This window comes from Cebus imitator, unplaced genomic scaffold, assembly GCF_001604975.1.
Source record: "Cebus imitator isolate Cc_AM_T3 unplaced genomic scaffold, Cebus_imitator-1.0 Scaffold30, whole genome shotgun sequence".
NCBI classification, from domain to species: Eukaryota; Metazoa; Chordata; class Mammalia; order Primates; family Cebidae; genus Cebus; species Cebus imitator.
In genome coordinates this window covers 3,960,275-3,983,690 of record NW_016107345.1, presented here as the reverse complement: position 1 = coordinate 3,983,690, position 23,416 = coordinate 3,960,275, and the positions used below count along the sequence as shown (strand labels likewise).

The 23,416-nt window shown below is 35.0% G+C and overlaps 1 protein-coding gene across 2 annotated transcripts in view; it reads right to left on the bottom strand.

The window, feature by feature from the left end:
* PLS1 (plastin 1) overlaps window positions 1–23,416 on the bottom strand; it is a 120,093-nt gene that overhangs the window by 7,423 nt on the left and 89,254 nt on the right. For both annotated transcript variants that reach the window (XM_017523763.2, XM_037736838.1), the window contains 8 exons: window positions 21,294–21,459; window positions 21,074–21,216; window positions 19,088–19,180; window positions 15,849–16,044; window positions 10,448–10,526; window positions 7,288–7,402; window positions 1,523–1,656; window positions 965–1,088 (listed from right to left, as the gene is read on the bottom strand). In XM_017523763.2, the coding sequence (XP_017379252.1) occupies window positions 965–1,088; window positions 1,523–1,656; window positions 7,288–7,402; window positions 10,448–10,526; window positions 15,849–16,044; window positions 19,088–19,180; window positions 21,074–21,216; window positions 21,294–21,459 (1,050 nt within the window). The remainder of the gene's footprint in view (window positions 1–964; window positions 1,089–1,522; window positions 1,657–7,287; window positions 7,403–10,447; window positions 10,527–15,848; window positions 16,045–19,087; window positions 19,181–21,073; window positions 21,217–21,293; window positions 21,460–23,416) is intronic.

The following is a 23,416-nucleotide window of genomic DNA, read 5'->3' as shown; positions in this document are numbered from 1 at the left end:
GTTTCTTCCAAGATAGTAAAGGTGGGAAAGAAAAGCACTTCAACTAGGATCAGGCAACATCCCTGCCAATATCCAGCTGTCCTGCTAAAACTGCTCTGGGCCTCAGTTTTTGGCAAACATGAGAAGATTGCATTTATAAATTTCTGACATTTCTTTCACTTTGCAATGTTTTTAAGCATATAGAGCAAAGGCAGAGAGAGAGAGATAAAAATGGGTATGTCTTAGGATAGCTTAGTGTTTCATCTCTTTGTACTTTATTTCAGAAAAAAATACAAATTGATTGCTAGTTTCTCACACATAATAAAATCACAAACACAAGGCTCACTGAAGGAATGTTGTACAAGCAGACATGCTTATTTGTAGCTAACATCGGCTTGCATGCAAAAGCAAAACACAATGGAAATGCATGAAAATTAGTGGGTATGTATGTACAGATTACATTGAGTGCTTTATGAATCATCCACAAATGCTCGGGAGTGAGTGTTAAGTGCCATTATGAAGCCAGATGACAAGATTTTTTTTTCCTACCAGTTTTCTCAATTCCCACTTGAATCGGTTTGGCTGCCTCTGTTATGCCTTGGAAATGATGTCAATACAATTCTGAGACTGCTGCTAGGGAGCACAAAACATTATAGGTCCTATATAAATAATAGCTTCTTATCTTTTACATTTGACAACTGGATTTTTTTTTTTTTGGCTTTATTCTGTTTATTTTTTAAGATTAGATTACCATAGTCAGATAATATTGACCTGCATTTATACTTAACTGGACAACTAAGAAAAAATTTAGTAATTAAAACTGAGTATTTCAAGTTTATATATGCCAAATAATTAGTATGCCTAAACTCATAAATCATGTTTCTGACATACAACATTAATATAATTCTAAACCAAACCAATGTAATTCCCAATAAAAATTTCTTCCTATACCTACAAAAAAAATTTTTTTAAGACTCTTGATTACCTTGAAGCTGGAAATAGAAGTATTTTTGTTTGCACTTTTAAGAGTCTGATTGACCCATTTAATAATAATTTCATCATTTACTTTTTCACCCTCTCCAAGATCCGATAACACATTCAATGTGTACCTGAGACTGAAAAGGGTGAAATTTGCTTTCACATAATTTATATCAACATTTAGATAAAGACTTAAGGAAAAGTTCAGTTCTAATAAATATTTCTAATTTTAGTCTGGCGTTTACACCCAGTTACATTCCAAAGTTACAAACCTCACTAATCAGAAACAAAAACTACTACAGGGTATTTTTAAAACTTAATTACTTACGAAGCCATTTTTAAGAGGTATTAATAATGGTGATAGTGTTTCTAGATATTGACCCATTTTTAAATAAAATATAATTTACAAAAAAGCGTAACAGTAAATCCTTTAAAAATTAAAATATTTTGCATTGTACATTTCTTCTAATATATGTTCATTATTGTTCAAAAATAGCTAAAATTTTAGTTTAGATTACTTGTTGGAGTAAACAGGCAGTGTTGCTACAAACATTTCAGCCTTTACCTTCTCATCAGCTGCCATACCAATGCCAGGGTAAGTGTTGAATTCCCTTCATTTAGGTCCTGCCCAGCAATGCCAACCAAGGAGAATTTGGCCTTGTTCTTCCCAAGTTCCACTGCATAGTTACAGTTTTCAATCTATAAATAAGTAAAAGTTTGGGTATAAAAACAGATTTTTAAAAACATATCTCATGAATACGCCAGCCTAGTTCAGCCATCCGAAAAATAATTATGATGACACCTTAAATTTATATGACCAAATTTCATTTCATAATAATAACCCAGGGAAAGCAAGGACATAATTATTTCTATTTTCTAGTTGAAGATATTAAAGCACTGGGTTAACCTAGAACGATGAACAACTAGCTGGAAAGTTTTAAGATTCCCTCCTACTCAAAGTCTTAACTATCCAGGCCTGGTGTGGTGGCTCACACCTGTAATCCTAGCACTTTGGGAGGTTGAGGCAGGTGGATCACTTGAGATCAAGAGTTCGAGTCCAGCCTGGCCAACATGATGAAACCTCAGCTCTACTAAAAATACAAAAATCCTTAGCTTGGTGGCAGGCGCCTGTAATCCCAAGTACTTGGGAGGCTGAGTCAGGAGAATCGCTTGAACCCAGGAGGCGGAGGTTGCAGTGAGCCAAGATTGTGCCATTGCACTCCAGCCGAGGCAACAGGCAAAAACTTCATCTCAAAAAAAAAAAAGTGTTGCCTATCCAAGATGAAATAGCTTATCAGTGACACATCTGTGACAAAAACCTAGATTTCCTGATTTCCTTGAATAGAAGTAACAGAGGATATTTCATCTAGATCTATATTTAAAATTTAAAAATAGAGAAGAAAGTAATTGTTTTATTAAGAATCTAACTTCATCTCCTATATTCTTTACCCAGATCTTACTTATCCTCTGACATTCAGCATTTGGCCCACTTTCTTCAACAAAGACTTAACCTTAACTGTATACTAGCTAATAATGATCTATCCTTTGCTTGAAGTCCTAAGAATGTTTATTTTGTAATGCTTATGTATCATCTTCTACTTACACTTAGCCTTGCATTTGTTTTCTTTCAACTATAGTATAAGCTTCTTCTAAAGGACAAAACTTTTTATATGCACAAATCTATATCATACTCCCCGCACTCCCAGCACAATGCTCTGCCTAAAATAAGAATCTGATACATAAATAACTAATAAATTATTTACCACTCCGTCAACTGCATACACACACATACTTCTTTCCAGTGATATAAGTCCAGTTAGGTCCTTTCTCTAATAACTTTTTTTGGTCTATCCTAGAGTCAATAGGTTTTTTTTTTGTTGTTTGTTTGTTTGTTTGTTTGTTTTTTATCTCCATCATCTAATGCTGTGTTTCTTACACCAAGACCTATAAATTCTTATGTATCTGCGTCTTTTTGCTCCAATGAAATTATAAGCTCTCATAATCTTACAATATCACCAGTAGGAACAAAAGTGCTTACTAAGTACTTTCTAGAATAAACAATTAAAAAGCGAATACTATTTTTCTTAATTTTCTTCTACAAGTTAGTTAAGGTACCATTACAATACAAACCAACCTAAGGTACACAGATACATTTTTCCCAGTAGTCAGAAAATATTTCCTGAAAAGGTGAGATAGCTAATACAATAAAACAACTTGTATGAATATATGGTTATTCTTTAAAAAAGAGAATCCAAATTACCAAAGCTCAGTTTACTACAGACAAAAATGGAAGATCTTTGAACCTGCTATAACATCTGCCTGGCTCACTTCACAAATTGAATAAAACATATACATATCAAACGATATGTATATATTTTAAAATAATTTTTAATAATAAAATGTTCGATATGTATACTTTTTTAAAATCCAAGGAAAAGGTGCATGTGGTGGCACATGCCTGTAGTCCCAGCTACTTAGGAGGCTGAGGCAGGAGGATCATTTAAGGGTAGGAGTTCAAGGCTGTAGTGCGCTATAATCATGCCTGTGAATAGCATATACTCCAGCCTGGGAACCATAGTGAAACCCTATTTCTAAAAAATTTCAAAAAGAAAATTAAAAAAAAATTTTTAAACAGGATAAACCTATAATTTAGTATGATTTTAAACAGGCTAAAATTTTACAATTTTAAACAGGCTAAACCTATTATTTTTTTTTATATTTTTTGTAGTAATCATAAATTATAGGTTTAGCCTGTTTAAAAGAAATATAGGCTATAAGAATGTAGATTATTTTAAAAATAGAATAGATTCCTAATTTATGGAAAATAACATTAGCACTTGAATTATTTAACAGTGTGAACAAAAAGGAAACTATGGACACCCATTTCAGTGGGAGAATTTTGTAACAAACTGCAGTAATCACATTTGTAAAATGTGTTTCAGCAAAGAGCCATCTGCTTTACAGTTAGAACAAAGTTCCTGAGGGAGATGATCATGAGAAAGGAGTTCAGGGTTGCTAGTATAGAGGCTTAAGAATATATTCATATGACCAGCATTGAAAGAGAAACTGGAAACAGGTGCTAACATAAGGGAAAGCATATATTTTATTTATTGGCAATACTTGGTTCCAAATTTGGCAGAACACTTCTAAGATCTAGAGAGGTACCAAACTAGAGAAATAATGAGAAATTAGGTTCCTAGAAGTAATCCATGTGTATGATAGTACAGGTTGATTATCCCTAATCTGAAAATCCAGCCAGGCATGGTTGCTCACACTTGTAATCCTAGCACTTTGAGAGGCTGTGGTGGGCAGATCACCTGAGGTCGGCAGTTCAAGACCAGCCTAACCAATGTTGAGAAACCTCGTCTCTACTAAAAATACAAAATTAGCTGGGCGTTGTGGTGCATCCCTGTAATCCCAGCTGCTCCAGAGGCTGAGGCAGGGAATAGCTTAAACCTGGGAGGCAGAGGTTGCGATGAGCCGAGATCGCACCATTGCACTCCAGCCTGGGCAACAAAAGCGAAGAACGAAACTCCCTCTGAAAAAGAAAAAAAGAAAATCCCAAAATCCAAAATACTACAAATTCTAAAACTTTTTGAGCACTAACACAATACTGAAAAGAAAAGTTCATTGCAGCATTTCACATTTTTGGTTTAATGATGTTCAACCAGTATACTGAAAATATTCCAATATCTGAAATATATCTGGTTCCAAGCATTTTGGATAAGGGATACTCAATCTGGACTTAAAACCCTAAAAACAAATCTGCTCCCTCAGAGTATAACTATGGAAGTTAAGAGCTTTGGGCCAAAAACCAGGCCTTGGAAATACTGAATTGTCAGGCTAAAAGATGAAGAACCTATGAAAGGTAAGAATGAACACAAAGAAAACAAGAAAAAATTGGAGTGCAGTCTCACAGAGTTAATGGAAGAAATCATTACTATATTAGTCTGTCTTCACACTGCTGATAAAGATAGAACCAAGACTGGGAAGAAAAAGAGGTTTAATTGGACTTACAGTTCCACATGACTGAGGAGGCCTCAGAATCATGGTGGGAGGCAAAAAGCACTATTTACATGGCAGCAGCAAGAGAAAATGAGGAAGATGCAAAAGTGGAATTCCTGATAAAACCATCAGATCTCATGAGTCCTATTCACTACCATGAGAACACTATGGGGGAAACTACCCCCATGATTCAAATTATCGCCCACTGGGTCCCTCCCACAATGCATATGGGAGTACGGTTCAAGATGAGATTTGGGTGGGGACACAGCCAAACCATAATAGTTACCAAGTACTTCAAATGCTTTGGACAAAAAATGAAGCTTAGATCATTTGGACAATGAGAAGTTACATAATGGGACACAAGGTTTTGAGTGAAAAGAAATACTTGAAAATAATGAAGAAAGGCCATTTTAATGGTGCAGCTTTATGAACTTTGTAAATGAAGGAAAATGACATCTATTGATTATTGCCCTAATTCCCTGTGATACTGTGTCATGAAAGTACTGCTTCTTCATTTTTTAAATATCCTGAATTTACTGCAGGCTTTATGTTTCATTCTATATTTGTTGAAAAAGTATTCTGCATATGGTTCCTTTGTGGCATATGTATTTATTTGTAGTTCACATTAAAATTCCAGGTATAATGAATGGCTGATTTCTGTTTCCCTGTTACATTTTGCATGCAAAATTTTGGAGAAAAAACATGAAATTAGTCAATAAAATTTTCTGAATTCTACTCCCATGAAAAGAATTATATGCACATCAAATGAAATTAAAAATGCACACAGTCCAATGACTAGAAATGCTGAAAAATATGAATATATTTATAATTATATCACGCATTTAACGACTTTTATGATGTATTTCCCTTTTAAAATCTTTTTAAATTTTTTTCTTTAAAATTACAGTGTCTCTGAATGCATTTTCATTCTATAGATGTGGAAAACTAGAAGTCCCTTTTGAATGCATCTGTGTGTGTTATGTATTTTAAACAAATTAGATTCATATTATGTAATATATAATTTTGCATCCTGCTCATTTCCATGCCACTACTACTAAAACACTATTTTTTGTGTTTGTTTATTACTTTAAGTTCTGGGATACACATAAAGAACATGCAGGTTTGTTACATAGGTATACATGTGCCATGGTGGTGTACTGCATCCATCAACCTGTCATCTATGTTTTAAGCCCCACATGCATTAGGTGTCCTAATGTTCTCCTTCCCCTTGTCTCCCACCCCACAAAAGGTCCCAGTGTATGATGTCCTCCTCCTTGTGTCCATGTGTTCTCATTGTTCAGCTCCCACTTATGAGTGAGAACATGTAGTGTTTGATTTTCTGTTCCTGTAAGACAGTATTTTTAATGGCACATTTCACTTCATCTTATGGGTGTATCAATTTATTAACCCTTTATTGAACAACTGGATTGTTTTCTTTTGTGCTGTACAAACATTGCTATGATTAGCATTTTGCCACACAACTTTGTGTCTTTCTGATTTTTTCATCAGAATAGATAGAAAAAGGTGAAATTATTAGGTAAAAGGATTTTTTTGGAAGATCACTAATATGTATTGCTAAACTGGTTTTAGAAAGATTATACAAATGAATACTTCCTCTAACACTGGATGCAGTGCAATAGTTTCTTGTTTTAAATTGCATTTCTTTTTTTTTTTAATTCCCCCCACCCCCCAAATTGCATTTCTTTATTCTGGGTGAAAGTTTTTTTATATGTTTACTATTCATCATTATTTCTTTTTCTATGAATTGTTCACTCATGTATCTTTCCCATTTTGCTATTACTATTTCAGTAGCTCTTCAGCTTTCTTCCCTAGAACTCATAATATTCACTTTTGTTTACCAAGTACCATATCGTAGTTGTTTGCATACATATTTCCCTAATTTATTTAGGCTTTCCTGAGGACCAGCTCCATGCTTTATACTTTTTTTTAACATCCTGCATAACATTGTACAGGTATCAGGTAATTGATAAATGTTGAATAAATGAGTGGATAACCAATAAAAATTCAGCAGGTTATACCAATTGTAAAATAAGAGTACATTTACAGTACATCTCAAAGAACATTAAGTATTACAACGTGATAAATATGAAACTAGTTATATAAAGTGTCTGACTGGAAGGACTGCCATCATCTTGGCAAACATTTATTAAGGCAAACTTGTAAAAAGGCTGTTAAGCTTAATATATTTTGGTTTGAATCAGAATTGTGGGGTCAGAGCACACTTTACCCAACTTCATGAAACTCCAAATCCTTTGTTTTCTATCAGAACAGTAACAATATATCCATGGTCATTATTTCATTCACCTTCTTCATGTTCCCTCCAAGGGCAGGATAAGGAGGTTTATTGACATGGCTCCAGTTGACTGGCACTCGTATCATCTCATAGAGCTGAAAGATCACTAAAGCATCTGCAAGGTCACTAAAACAGGAAGGAAAGGCAGATAAAGGAGGAGGAAATGTTGGGTACTACCTAATTTTATTAAGTACATTGGAGATGGACTGATATCTTTAAGAACATAAGTCTAATCCTTGAAGAATGACAGGACATAGCATTTGACTCAAAACTTCCAGTCTACGCATCTGTCTAAAATGTTTTCATAAATATTTACAAAGGTGTACATCCAAGGACATTCATTGCCACAGTAGTTATAAATTTGGAAACAACTTAAGTGCCTGGCAGCAGGGAGCTGTTGAGTCAACTATACTATAAACTCCTTGGCTACCATTAGACATAAGGTAGATCTGTATGTATTGATACAAAAAGCTTTGCAAGACATATAAAATTTTAAAAAGCAAATGGCAGACACTTCATGCAATTTGATCTCATTTATTTTAAAAAATTTAGAGTCAAATGTATTTCTATACCTATACACGCTAAGGACTTTTAATAGCAATTGCTTCTATTAGGTAAGGAAAGAGGTCAGGAAAACAGGAGTACAAGAGGGTAAGGGTAGAATCATGTTTTATTTTATTCTATACACTTACATACTTCCTGAAACTTGTACAGTAAGAATAAGTTCATGTATTATGTATACATTATCATTTTTTAACTTAAAATAATTATAGGAAAATCACAGTAGCTAATCAGTAGGCAGCTGTTTGTGTTCAATAACGAGGGTTAAGAGGAAAGTACTTCTGAACAGGTAGGAATTCTCAAAGTAAAAATATTACTACTTTGGATTCAGAAAAATATGTTCTCCTGAGAAGGTTAAAGTATGCTTGTTCAGTCAATTTTCAATGCTGAATGCTAAGGACATAAAGCAACAGCAATTGATTTTTTAAACTGCTAGCTTTGTGATATATTATGTGGCTTTTCTCCTCCAACAGCTTGTCCAATGAGTTATGTTTCCCTAAGGTTCTTATTAAATTACTTTGCATTCTCTGAGCACACACCATATGGCAGTGAAAGGAGCTGGGCCCAGTACTGGGTGATAGAGAAAGTCTGATATGAAGGTAATTAAAATCTGACTAGATTATCTTTAGGCATATGAAACATGCTGTATAAAAAAAGAATCACTGAAGTATTTCTATAGGTTCTGGAATCTTATCTGTTTCATGTATTTTTCTTTTTTACTTTAAATGAATTCACTCTCATTCCTATCTAGTATGGTATTATTATTATTATTTTGCAAATAGAACTGAGGCCCAGAGAGTTTAAATGATTTCCAGAGACTTCAAGATGAATTCTAGAACCAACTCTAGGACTAATAGTTCTTGAAATATGTTTATAACTTGTTTAGAGAATTTTCAGTGAAAATCTAGCTGTTTTGCTGTGAGCTGGCTACACTGTAGGCAGGAACCGAAAAATTTTGGGGGGTGAGTTTAGGAATATGTTGTAGGCACAATTCTACGGACACATGTTTCCAGTGTCAACTAGATGTCTACTTATTGTTCTACATCTGATGGTTCTCTAAAATTATGTTACTTTTAAGAATTTTCTGAAAGTAACAGTTCCTTTCTCAAGAAAAAATACTATGTGCTCAGAAGCTCTATGCTGGTAATTATTGAATAAAGATATTCTTCAGCTATCTTTAGCTAAAAGGTTTGGTCAATTCTTTTCTCCACTGCCAATAATAGAACTCTAGTGTTCTTGACATTTATGAAATAATTACTATGAGTATCAACAAATCATAATTTGCTATTTTTAAGCTTACTTTTCCCCCTCCCCCACTTTTTTTTTTGCCCACCTGCAACTGTCTTGATCGAGTTATAAAGCTTACTCTGTAGTTACAGAAAAATACATGTTCATGGCTCGAAAAAACTGAAATCATGCTTAAGTTACTAAGATTAAAAATAAAAGTCTCCTTACTATTCTCCACTCCTACCCAGGCTACAGTTTGATATGTACCTCTCTAGATTTTAAAATTCGGATACAAATATCTACACACTCAAATGGTAAACAAAATGGGGTAATACTAGACCTGTTATTCTTTTCTCTTGACTATATATTACAAACATTCTTCCAAATCAGTCCATAAAAAGTGAATCCCTCCTCGCCTTCAACATTTAAGTTTTAACTTCCCTGCTACTATAACAGGAGATCTGGTCTAACTGACAGTATTTCCTCTCATCTAGCTAAAATTTACACACTCTTCGAGAGCTTTACAAACATGGGTCTATTTTAAAGAATATTGTGAATAAACACCAAGGAGCAGAAATTACAACATCATAAATCTTCAGTGAGCCAGTGAACTTGGCCTGTTGTGACATTAATCTTCTTTAAGGAGTTAATCTTAGTTAATCTTCTTTAAGGGGTTTCTTGGTTATATAAGTTATTAATACATTTAGTTAATTAGAACTTTTTTCTAAAAAAAAAAAAAAATAGAACTAGCTGAAGTTGACTTCTTTTGCACTTTATCAAGGCAGGCTGGTAGATTGTATAATAAAGAGAGAAGAATGGTTTCTTCTCATTTACACTTAGAAAGACACATTGTTAGGATTACCAGATAGCGCAAGAATTGATTTACTAATTGATTAGCCCTACTAATATCAATAATGTGTTATCATTTTTAAACAAGAATGAGATAAGTTATAACAATTATTCAAGGAAAACAAGTTACTTTTACAAATTAGAAAAAAATATACACAAAAATTACATAATAATTGAGGTTTTGGCAAAAATAAATGAAAAGTGACATAATGAAAAACACTGATATAACAATATCAATTGTTACCGTTACTCTAATTTGTTAAAGTTGAAATTATTTTTATGATCAATAACTATGAAAGAGTAAGGATTATCTTTACTAATTTATGTATATCATCAAAAACATAACTATTATTCATTTCTTGAATAGTAGCTTTCTTTTAAAATCCATTGTATTGCCAATTCCCAGCATCCTGAAACTAAAACTTGGCTAAAACTCTTGCAACTTGAGAAAATGTTCCATTTAAACATGACTACAGTTTGAAACTTGAAAAGCTGGACCCTGAGAGTAAAGCTGAGGCACAATACAATATTTACCTGTACAAATGATTAATGTACGGGTTGACTCCCAAGGAATTCATCCAGTTCCGAAATGTTCTCTCTTCCTTGCTCTCTCCTAGGGTAGACACAAGCTCACACTGATGACTCAGGACAAAAGGAATCAGGAACTATGTGTTAAACCATTATGGCAGGTACCAACTGGTCAAACCTACCTTGCCATGGTTCATTAGATACTATAGTTTCTTTAAAGGGAGAAAAAAAGGTCTCTTAATGCCAAAGTCCCTTTTCCCACTATCTAGGAAGCCATTATTTGCTCTAAATCTCTCCTTCTAGGTTCCCTTTGATGTCTGTGAACTATTATTGAGCCATGGGTTTCTCTGCCTAGAAACATAACAGATACACTTCTGTGGTCTATAATTATGATTAGATGCAAAAGGGATTGGCTAAACATGAATAAAAACAAACTCTTTTATCAGTCATGATAACATTAGTACATTAAAAACAAATAGAAAAGTTATACCTTTCCTGATGCAATGTTTCTAAATTTGTACAAATTATGGTTTTACACAGGAAAGTTTTTCAGCACACAAACCTATACTTTACACCATTCACTGAAGAGGAGAGGGGATTACAGGTAAATATAAAAACACACAACGAGGGGAATATAACTATTTTACAGGCTTCCTGAGTTAGTTTAGATTGTCATTACTGAAAATATATAAGGAACACAGACCCAACACAGGTTGATAGGAGAAAGACACATTTCATCATAGTCAGTTCCTGGACCTCAAAGATCCCCTCAGGGAGATAACTCCTGCAGGTGCTGTTATTATTCTGAGACAGAGTTTTGCTTGTTACCCAGGCTGGAGTGCAATGGCACAATCTCGGCTCACTGCAACCTCCGCCTCCTGGGTTCAAGCAATTCTCCTGCCTCAGCCTCCCAAGTAGCTGGGACTACAGGTGTGCGCCACCATGCCCAGCTAATTTTTTTTTTTTTTGTATTTTTAGTAGAGATGGGGTTTCACCATATTGACCAGTATGGTCTCGATCTTTTGACCTTGTGATCCACCTGCCTCGGCCTCCCAAAGTGCTGGGATTATAGGCGTGAGCCACCGCACCCGGCCAGGCACTGTTATTAAACCCTACCTCCCTGAGCATTCCCTTCCCAACAGTGCTTACATCACCTATAAGGAAAATGTGGGTTATGGTATACCATAAAGTGAACAGGGATGTGGGCTGGCTCTGCCACTGTCTACCTTCTACTCATCTCCTGATTGCAAATAGTCCTAAGTAACTATTATGATTATTTGTTCTTCAGCAAAGTCAGTGGAGAGTGGAATGGCCTAGGTTATATCTTATTACCAGACTCCTGAAAAACTGAAACATTTATACCTCTCATCTCTCTAAATTATAGGCACGTTCAAGTCACTCTAGCTTTTGGCCCATATGAGACTCACAGGACAATTTGGCACATAAATCTATCTACAATCATCTGAGTTCCAGGGGCTCCTTCATATAGAGCTATTGCAACCGTCATCTTCACATTGAGTGCCAAAGACAGTACAAATCTACACACCCAGGATACAACCCAAGCCTTGTAAGATCTAAAGGATTCTGTTATTTGTACCAACTGTTCAGGAAATAAACTACCCACTATAGTTTCATGTGGTTTCAATGCCATTATCTAACAGCTTTCCCAGAATCTGCTTTAATTATTGCTCTATTACATAGCCCTGTAATTTCTTGCTTAAATTTTGTTTCCTCTGGTCTGCATAAAAGGTAATTACTGATCAGTCTGTTGTATCTGCTACCACCACTTTATAATGAACAGTCTACATGAGAATCTTTTTTTAAGAAGAACCAAGCTGAACTAAATATTTCCAGAATCCAGGCTGGCCTTATTTGTAAGAATTATTAAACAAGTACAAATTAAATCTATGAACTGTCCCCAAAGTGACATAAATATAAACATACTGTGATCAATAGCTTGATGCCTGTGATTTGGATTTACCTCTCAGTTGTTTCTCTATTACTATCCGTTATAAAGCTATATATATATATATTTTTTCTAATAAAGAAGTTTTATATTATTTCCATCTAGGAAAATCTAAATGTTTTAAAATTATGAAGATTAATAGTGCCATAATGGTTTCATTTTTAATTAAAATATCCAAATTTTGTTGAACCTAATGATACAATGAATAATACTTTAAAATAACTAGACTTGCATTTTGATAGAGTTCTGAAACTATCCTCAGCAGTTCATATTTCTATTGTTCTCAACTGATTATATAATTATTTTAATTTTTGAAACCTGGAAAGTAAAATAGATTTTATAAATGAGCATTTATTTATCTAACAACATTTCAAAGTGTCTTGGTAAATAAATGCTCAAAGCTAGAAGCACTATGCATTTGTGCAAGAGCCATGGTAAAGCATTACAAAAACATATGTATTCCAGATTGGAAAATGTTGTCTGGATTACAGACAGCTAAAGCAATCTTAGAAGTAAAATCTGTTTTTCCTCCAGACCTGATATCCAACTTCAAGAAGTAAAATCTTAATTGCTGATATACAAGATTGAAAGAACTATAAAACATTCTTTTCATTTACAGGCTCAATTTGACATCAACCAATTAAAAAAATAGCAATAAATATAACAAATATATTAAAAGTAGGCTATTAAGAGGGAAAAAAGGAATTAACATATATTTAACTCAATAAATGTGCTGTGACAGATGAAGTGCTTTCCTCTTCCCTCCCTGACCATTAATAAACACATACTGTATTCTTTCATTCACGATCACATTTAGCTTGCTCTGTAACTGTTCAAATTAAGTTTATTAGTCCTGTTTTATATATTAAAAAAAAAAAACAAGGCTCACAGGGGTTATTCAGATAAAACAGTGGAACTATGATTTGAACAAAGTCTGATAATTTGTGGCCTATGTACCTTCTGTAACCACAAATGAATTCTGAGATGATCTTTCTATATGTAGCCCACATATCTGGCTCAATTTGATGTGAGGGTTTAATATTTAATTGTTTTCTTTAATTCCCTAGAAAATTCTCTGCCAATGAGGACATACTAACATATGAATTTGGGATGTGATAAGATCAAGCTTCAAATTTCATAAGGATATATAAAAACACAAATTTACAGAGGAAAATAATCCAATGACAGACAAAGTCAAATACATTTTTGGCAGATGTATGAGGACATACATATGTTCTAAATAAAGATGACTGATAAATATTTCCCATGTTATTTTAATAGATATAGTAAATAATAATGGAAATATTTAGCAATCCTATTCACACTGAAAAATTCCAAAAGCATGCTGAACACTAGCAAAAGAATTCAAACATGAAAAGTAAGAGAGCGAGCAAGTTGGAAAAGATATCTAGCAAGAATTCAGTGACTATAAAAAGCAGATCATTTTTAATATGCCACTTTAAACAATGCCTTCTACCGACAGAGGGATTTTGAAATTTTCCAGACTGATAAAAACCTAGAAGCGTTCCTTTTGCTTATTTTTTTTCAAGTTCTAATCTCTCACCCTAAATTTCTCTTTGCTGAAAAATATACAGTTTTGTCTGCTTTCCCTCTCAATTATGTATCTATGTAGAAAATATAATCTTTATTTTATTTTACAGGACCTTTGAGAAGAATGAATTACTCATATTCTTCGAAGAATATATTTGTTAAGTCTGAAACGTCTTTCATTAATTACAAAACTAATTATAAGGTGACAAGGACATCGGAACTTTGGTTATGGCAGTCAAGGAGAAAAAGATCATGAAGTTGATTTCTCATTGTCTCATTCGGAAAGAAGAGAGTAATGGTGAGTTATGTGAGAGAATTGAATGAATACTGAGATCATGAATACCGCACATCAAATTCTCCCTACCAAGAAGAATTCCTGCTTTCTCCAAACCAGGGCAATTAGCAAGAAAAATCTTTTTTTTTTTTTTTTTTTTTGGAGACAGAGTCTTGCTCTGTCACCCAGGCTGGAGCGCAGTGGCAATCTCGGCTCACTGCAACCTCTGCCTCCCGGGTTCAAGCAATTCCCTGCCTCAGCTTCCTGAGTAACTGAGATTACAGGTGTATGCCACCATGACTGGCTACTTTTTGTATTTTTAGTAGAGACAAGGTTTCACCATCTTGGCCAGGCTGATCTTGAACTCCTGACCTCGTGATCCACCTGCCTCAGCCTCCCAAAGTGCTGGGATTACAGGCGTGAGCCACTGCGCCCAGCCAAGAAAAATCTGAAGATTGGTGCCTTCTTCTGACAACTGCCTCTCCCTTCAACAACTGCCATTACCACTGCCACCATTTTTACTTTAAGTTCTGATATTAATGTGGGTGTTGGTATGTGTGAGAGTGGGAGAAAAAAGGAGGCTGGGAAACAAAAAATGAGAAAGAACAGGTATTGAGAATGTTTTGTCATTACGATTATTTATAATATATTGTAAGCTTCAGTGAGGTTCAGTAAATATAACATAGCTAACTGATACAAAATAATCTGTTATAGAACCTAAATGAATCCTTTCAATTATTACTTGTGATAAAAGATACATTTTATCACAGGAGAGGGATATAGATTTTACATCAAATCATGAAGTCCAGTTGTCAAAATTGAGTTCTAATGTGTTTACAACTATAATATCCCATCGCTATAGAAGGCAAATTAGTAGAAATTTTACAAAATCAAAGCTTTGTTCTGCTATTCTACTTAAGTTTCATTTGTGTTTCATTCTATGGGCATATTAAGACAGAAATAACACAGCATGAACAATGCAAAAAATAAAATATCAACTCAGATGGAAAGAATAAATGGTACTAATAAAAAGAACATTCAGAATGAATATATTTATAGAGTATAGAAAAGTACTAAATACAGTACCTACATTAGGAGGGGTCAAATCTGCATTTCATGAAGCAAAATAGGAAAGTATTATATATTATGAGACAGATAACGATAGACCACACAAAAGACAAATAATGAACACTGTAATTTTTTTCATGTACACTGAAAACATTAAAAAGAGAACAATACTAGAGTCAAACTGGAGCTTTCAAAGGAGAAAAACACCTACAACTAATCATTTTTTTCTAATAGAGAATTCATTGCCCATATTGGTGGTAGAGCTGTTATGTGATCATTTATGAGAATATTTTAAATGTATGACAGTTTTCACTAACCTCTTACAGAGAAATGAAAGATATGTAAGATTTATCCCAGCATACTCTTTAAACCAAAACCAGCAACCACCTTCCATAATTTGAATTTTCAATACACATATCTACACACACTAAATTGCATTTCCCACCACAATCTCCTATCTCTGACAGTGAAGTAAGACAATACCATAAGAAGATAAAGCATACCATATACTAAATATAGTAAGTCAATTAAAGGCAAAAAGAACGCACCTTCCAGTAAATTCATATCGATGTCATTATTATTCGGCTTGTGCAGGCATGGGTATGTGTTAAACAGATTAGCCACAAAAGCTAAATTAAGTTTAGGATTGCCTGAAACCACATCTGCAGGAGTAACAAACTGCTTGCAGCCCAGTTTATCTGCTTCTTGAAGCATAAGTCCAGCACGCTTCAGGTCATTTTTCTCCTAAACAATAAAACAAAAATGGTCACAATTGAATTTTGATTGGCATAATTTTTATTGATATACATGTTTATAAGCAATTTCTTTTCCACAAATAAATAATAACTCAAGATCAAATGTGTAGTAATTCCAAGGCAACTTACCCATTCCTTTTTGAAAATTTATTTATTTATTTATTTTGAGACAGAGTTGAGACACTCCAGCTCTGGTGCCCAGGCTGGAGTGCAGTGGTGCAATCTTGGCTCACTGCAACCTCTGCCTCCTGGGTTCAAGTGATTCTGCTGCCTCAGCCACCTGAGTAGCTGGAATTACAGACACATGCCCAGCTAATTTTTGTATTTTTAGTAGAGACAGGGTTTCAGAATATTGGCCAGGCTGGTTTTGAAGTCCTGATCTGCCCACCTCAGCCTCCCAAAGTGCTGGAATAACAGGTGTGAACCACTGTGCCCAGCCACCAAGCCTTTGAGGTTAAAAGGAAAAAAGTCTCTCAGTTTCCATGCTGGAATAACTGAGTTATATTTTACCCTTTTTGCTGAAATACTCAACAAAATTCCCAAATATTGTATCAGTAAGCTCCTACGGGTCACACTGTAGGTAACTTATTTAAGGCCAGCTAGTAGAGTGCCCTCTGGATAACAGGCATAGTTAGTACGCCCACTCTACACTGAGTGGTATTTCCAGAAGGCTCTTGATGAAAAACAAGTTGAAATACGTATTTAAAAAATTTAAATCTTAGGGAACAGCACCTTTCACAATTGCAAAACCCTGGAAACAAATGAAACAAGTCAAATACCTATAAATAGGAGAGTAGATGAATGAATTTGTATATTCATACAATGACATATCCAATATGGGTAACTCTTAGAGATACAAGTTCAAAAAGAAGTACTGGAAATTTAAGTATAACATGATAAACTTTAAAGGAAGTTAAAAAGTAAAATGAAGAATTTAATTTTGTAAGGGATACACTTGGATAAAGGGAAATTACATAAAAAGAAAAGGAAAAGAACAATGAACACAAGTTCCAAGACTGTGGTTACCACACTGGGCTAAGGCAGAGATGGAATAGGGAAGAACTGTGCAGAAAATGTAATGTCATGGTCTTAGTTTTCCTGTTAGATTGAGAGTTCATGAGGCTTGTTACAATTTCAAAACAAACAACCACACACAAAAATAAATTTAAAAATGGGTATGCACAAACCCATATGAGTGTATATAATGACCAAAGATGATAACCTACCTAATTCTGTGCACCAGAGTTGCAAAATAAGTAATAATGTAAATGAAATCAGAGAAAGCAATAGATTATTAAATTAAGCAACAACGAAAAGTTACCAATGTAGACGTCAAAAAATGACGGTGGCTCATGCCTGTAATCCCAGCACTTTGGGAGGCCGAGGCAGGCGATCACTTAAGGTCAGGAGTTTGAGACCAGCCTAGCCAACACGGTGAAACCCCGTATCTACTAAAAATACAAAAATTAGCTGGGCGTGGTGGTGTGCACCTGTAATCCCAGCTACTGAGGAGGACCTTATTTAGATCTTAATTCAAATAAGCTTGAAAAAAAAAATGACCTTTATGAAGCAAGTGGAAATGTCAACATTGACTAGATATTTGGATGGTGTTACAGATTGTTGTAATTTTTTAAAAAGTATGATAAAGTACTGTGGTTTTACTTTAAAAGTGTCTTTATCTTTTAAAAATACATATTGAAATATTAATCCATGAAATGATATGATGTCTAAGATTTGCTTCAAAATAAATATAGGACAGGAGGGAAATAGGGAAGAAATGAGAAAAGATTGACCATGAATTGGCAGATGTTGAAACTGAGGGATGAGCACATGATAGTTTAGTATACTAAGTCTGTTCTCTTCTGAATATATTGCAAACCTTGCATAGAGTTGCAATACTGCGTTTCTGAAACATATAATAATGTGAGATACAATTAATTAGTAATGACTCAAGTTGCCTTAAAAACCAAATGTTATGGATATTGCACTTTAAGTACATGACATCTTTGCATACGATCTATTCTCTGACCAAATTTTAATGTTTAGAATTCAAGCTTGTCCAACCCACTGCCAGTGGGTTGCATGCAGCCCAGGACAGCTTTGAATGTGGCCCAACACAAATTTGTAAACTTTCTTAAAACATTATGAGATTTTTTTGCAACTTTTTTTTTTTTTTAGCTCATCAGCTATTATTAGTGTTAGTGTATTTTATATGTGGCTCAAGACAATTCTTCTTTCAGTGTGGCCCAGGGAGGCCAAAAGACTGGACATCCCTGGTTTAAATAGAACCATCCCTGGTATTTATAACTTATGCTAGAAGAATGAGATTCCTAGGAAACGTGTTTAGTAGGTCAGAATCTGTATCAATCCTTCCTACACCACAAATACTAGGAATTTCTATTTTTTATTTTGTGTATTTCTAAATATAAGCTGGTAAAACTGATAAATGATTGCTTAAAAATCTAACAACAGCTTGTTGCATCCTTTCCTGGCAAACACTGACAGTCACAAGAGCACCCTGGTGAGTTCCAATTACCTTGCACCAGGGAAATGTGAATGTAGGATTGATTCCACAAACACTCAAGGTCACAATTCTGCAGTTTCCTTTCTTCTGTCATGACAGCTGTTGGCTTGACATGGAGGCTTGGAGCCTGGGGCATGGAAAACACTTCTGCAGAGCAAAGCGCCCAACTTGAATGAAGGGCTAAGGGCTCTACCGGGGAATGCTGCCTGTAGAGAACTGTACTCTAAATTTGACTGTACCTGCTAGTCAAATTCAAATTCATAGTCAGAAAGTAGAACAGTGGTTATCAGGGCCTGGGGGAAGGGGAAAATGGGGAGTTATTGTTTAATGGGTATAGAATTTCCTTACAGGATGATGAAAAGTTTGTAGAGATAGATAATGATGATAGTTGCACAACAATGCAAATGTACTGAATGCCACTGAAGTATATACCAAAAATGATAAAAATGGTAAATTTTATATGTCTATTTTACCACAATATATTTTAAAAGTTAAAAATTGCACTCACGTTAATTCCTGAAAGGTCAATGGCAATGGCAGGTCCATCTTCCCCACCTTTAGGGGCAATCTGATTAAGCAGATGAAAATAGGCTCTCGAATCCTTCAAGGAAAGATATGAAATGGCATTTTTTAAATGAATAAAATCATCATTGAATTTAGGGGAAGAAATTGCTCAAACTGAAGAAATTTCCTCTATCTCAAATAATGGAATAACTTTAATAATACAGAATTACTCGTAGGTTCCTGAATGTACCATGCTGTTTCACACTTCAGAGCTTCAAAGCAATCCTGTTTCACACCTCAGACTTTATAGTAATGCTGTTTCCTGCACCTGGATATCCTCCCTTAACTTTCCATTTGTTTACACACCCAAACATCGACATCAGTTAAGATTCAGGTCAATTATTATCTCCTGGAAGCCTTCCCTGGATTCTCTAGGATGAACTAAGAACGTTCTTCTCTAGTGCATGGCACCCCTTGCCTACCTCAGTAAGTAAACTGTGATCACACTATTAAATCATCCAATGTCGTTGTCTCCAAAGATTAATATCATAGTTCTTCCCCATACATACATGAACTCTTGCCATCAAAAGGCAGAAGCAATTTCCCATCCTCTTTAATTTGGATGGGCCTTATAATCCACTTTGACCAAGAGAATGCTGTGAAAGTGATGTTCTGGGGATTCCAAGCCCAAATCTTAAGAGCTTCTGCTTCCTGTTTCTTAAAGTTAACCTCTACATAAGAAGTCCAACTCTCTGAGACTATCATGCTGTGAGGAAGCCTGAGCTCACCGTGTAAAGAGGCCTTGTGGAGGAGCACTAAGGCACCAGACATGTGACTGGGGCCTTTGTGTACTTTCCAGATGAGCTCAACTGATAGCTGAATGTAACTGAGTTAGTAATCCCAGCCAAAGCCATATGAAGCAGAAGAACCACCCAGCCAAGATGCATCAATCCACAAAATGATGAGAAATAATCATTATTTTAAGCAAGTTTTGTATGGTTTGCTATATAGCAATAGATAACTGAAATATTCCTCTAGTATGTGTTTGTTTCCAAGTAGAATTGGCAAGCTTCTCAAGAGCTGAGTCTTTGCATCCCCTGAGCAAAATGCCCTGCAGGAAGAGCTGAATAAATGTTTGATTAGCAGAATTTTAAGAGATTTCAGAATAAGAGAACTCTCCCAAATAAACTTTCAAATATAATAGCATATAGTAGATGAAAGCAGAGAAATAAAATGTCACTTCAAATTAACAGACTGTCCTCTAGGCCATTATGGAAAAAGGTAACCTGACTGAAGGTGGTAATATAGCTAAAGAGGGAACGTGAATCAGAGCCAGCACTGATTAGTCTGGTGGGGCCAGGGTGGGGGGACATAAAGAAACATAGAGAAGAAAAAGTCACAGGGACCTGGCTTGGCAATGCCCATCTAGGCAGTAACCAAGGGAAAGTTGTCGTTAGACAGAAATGCCTGTTATCGTTTCCTTAACAAGGTTCTCCCCGTAGAGAGGTAAGTGTTTTAAGCTACCCTGGTTAAGGAACATACCTAAAGATCCCCTTTTTTTAACTGATTCCCTGTGCCCTCAGATAATCTGATTTCCTGTTAGCTGGTTATTGGCAAAGTGGGAGTAAGAGTGTTAAAGCAGTAAACAGTTATAATTATTAGTCCAAATGAACAGACTGACATACTCATTATAATCTAGCAGATCTGTGGCATATAAAATGAGAAAGTGTGTTTTAATCTGTTGAGGCTAGCACCTCCTTTCCTCTCACAGTCAGTTGTACTTCTTATTAAAATCCAACATATCTGGTTTTATAGAAAATATATATTTTGTGAATATAATTGGGGAATCTACTTCACACAGTAGTGCAAATTTTCATTTTCTATCCAAAGTGTTCTTGTGAATTTAATTCAAATTTAAGTCTGAACTCCCTTTATTTTTGCATTCCACATTCTTATTTCATGTCATAAATTTGAACATTTAAATATAAACCTTAATGTCTTGGCTGAAGTTGCTAATGGTATGCCATCCTGCATTGGTCAGATGGTAGTTCACCCATCGCAGCAGTAATTCCTCGGGAGAAAGCTTCATCAGCTCCTCTAGTTCCTCACCTTCATTCAGCAATGCAATCAGAGCTGAGGAAAAGCGAAATGTAAATTTTTCCCATAGCGAGTATATGTCAATGAAAACCAAACATTTCTAATGATCCTACCTTCATTCCTAGAAATCTCAATATCAGCAAAAAGGCCAACTTTGATGATCTGCCAGAGAAGTCCCAAGACCAAGTGAGGTTTTCCTTCTTTGAGATCCGATGCACCAATGTTTACCACTGTACAACCAATGGCCGAGGCAGAATTCAGAGCTAGGTTTAAATTTTCCTGAATTGCCATATACACACAAAAAAAAGACACGTGAGGAAGTACTTTCTAAAGTCTTATCTATAAAAATTATCTGCAAGAAACAATGGACTGCCAAATTTCAGATTTACAAACATAACATTTATACAACCAAAATACCACTATTTGAAAAACATCACATGGTTTTAACTGTTATTTTATATGCCAATGACCTTCAAATCCCTATTTCCACCCAGACCTCCCCTGAGCTTCTACTCTAAGCTCTGTATCTATATTATATGCACTTGGTTATGTCTACCTGGATGTTCAGCCAAGACCTCAAACTCAACATGATATTTTTATTTTCATAAAGACTTCTTTTGGAAGCACTTCTTTAAAAAATGATGTACAATTAGTTTTAAAGATAATTTTAAAGTAACTCTTAAGATGGATTTTATAGATGAGGAAACTGAAGCACTGACAGGCTCCACAGTGGAAAGGCTGGGGTCTGACCCCAGTCGTCTCTGGGATCTGATCCCCATCCTCTTACCATGCATTATTGCCATTCTCATATGGTAGGAGTAATAGCAACTATTTAATGTGCTGGTCATTACAGCAGCAAAACACAGAAGTTCTCAAAGCATAGCAAATATTTCAGTGGCTTCCTCCTATAGTGTGCTGAAGTGATTTACTGAGCTCCAAGTAAATAAATGGCTGTTTCTATGGGGGATCATCTGGTGTGATTGAAATATGCATTTGGAATTATTTTTGTAGTAGTACCAAGCAATGTTCATTTAAATATAGTACTCCCAAAAGAAGCAGCAGAACCGAAGAAACCTTCAATATTTTTATAACCTCAAAATTCACTATAAACATAAATATGAAAAAATTAACAGCAAATTACAAAGATTTTGTAGAAATCTAAGATTTTTAATAACATCAGATGTTTTTAACACTCCTGCTGCAGATGTTTTTTTAAGTTACCTTAAATCAAATCTATGCAACTTTCAAGAGGCAGCTTCTGCTAATTTAGGCATGACCACTAATCTTTTTCTCTTTGCTTCCAAGAGCATAAATGGTGTTTGCTTCAGTTGGTATTCCCCAGAACGCATCAGCAGGGGAAAGAACTGGACTAAAAATGAAGCCAATAATAGCGTTAATCTCACAATAACCCATTTCATATGCAATTGACAGCATGGTACTGTGGGCCAAAAGAAGTATGTAATTTCACTAAATTGATTGCAATACTAGTAAGAACCAAAACCCACCACTACTCTCAGCCTGGACAATGACAAACAAAACATCCTACTGCCTACATTAACATGACCTTGTGTGCTATCCTCTTGTCTTCACTGCCATGACTACTCTCTGTCTTCATTAGCATGATCTTATTCTTCCAGGAGTCTTGAGCCTAGGCAAAAAGTCTGATTTTTCACTGCAGGCACTACCTAAAAGACCCAGTAGTAACTCTTCAGTGAAAACATCAATGACAGTTTATACTCTAAGATTCTTTGACCTCCTCACCTTATAATCCTCCCCTTGCTATTTCCATTATTCTTGGGCTGGTGTATTGAGATCCTTGCCCAGTCTGGATCAGACCCCTCTTGCCCCTCATAGGGAAAGACCTTCCTTAAACCACAATTCCAATTCTCAAATGCTGCCCTCACTTTCCCAGCACCAAGACACTAACAAAGCTTTGCAAGTATTTTCTCTTACTGCATTAAACAGTTAACTCAGCTTTGTCTCATCAACGGGTTGTGTTGGTGATATGGGAGAAAAACCACTTTTGACATTAATTTTCTTCAAAAATGTTTGCTTTACAAGCATATCAAATGTCTTACAAGTAATTTGGATTTAAAAATTGGTAGAAAATAAGGAGTTGCAATATGTTTCTTACAAGTAAATGGTAGTTTCTACTTGATAAATACGACATCATTGCCCTACCAGTTAGTAGGGAATAGAGTGGCTACACTGAGCTACTTCTTTTTTTTTTTTTTTT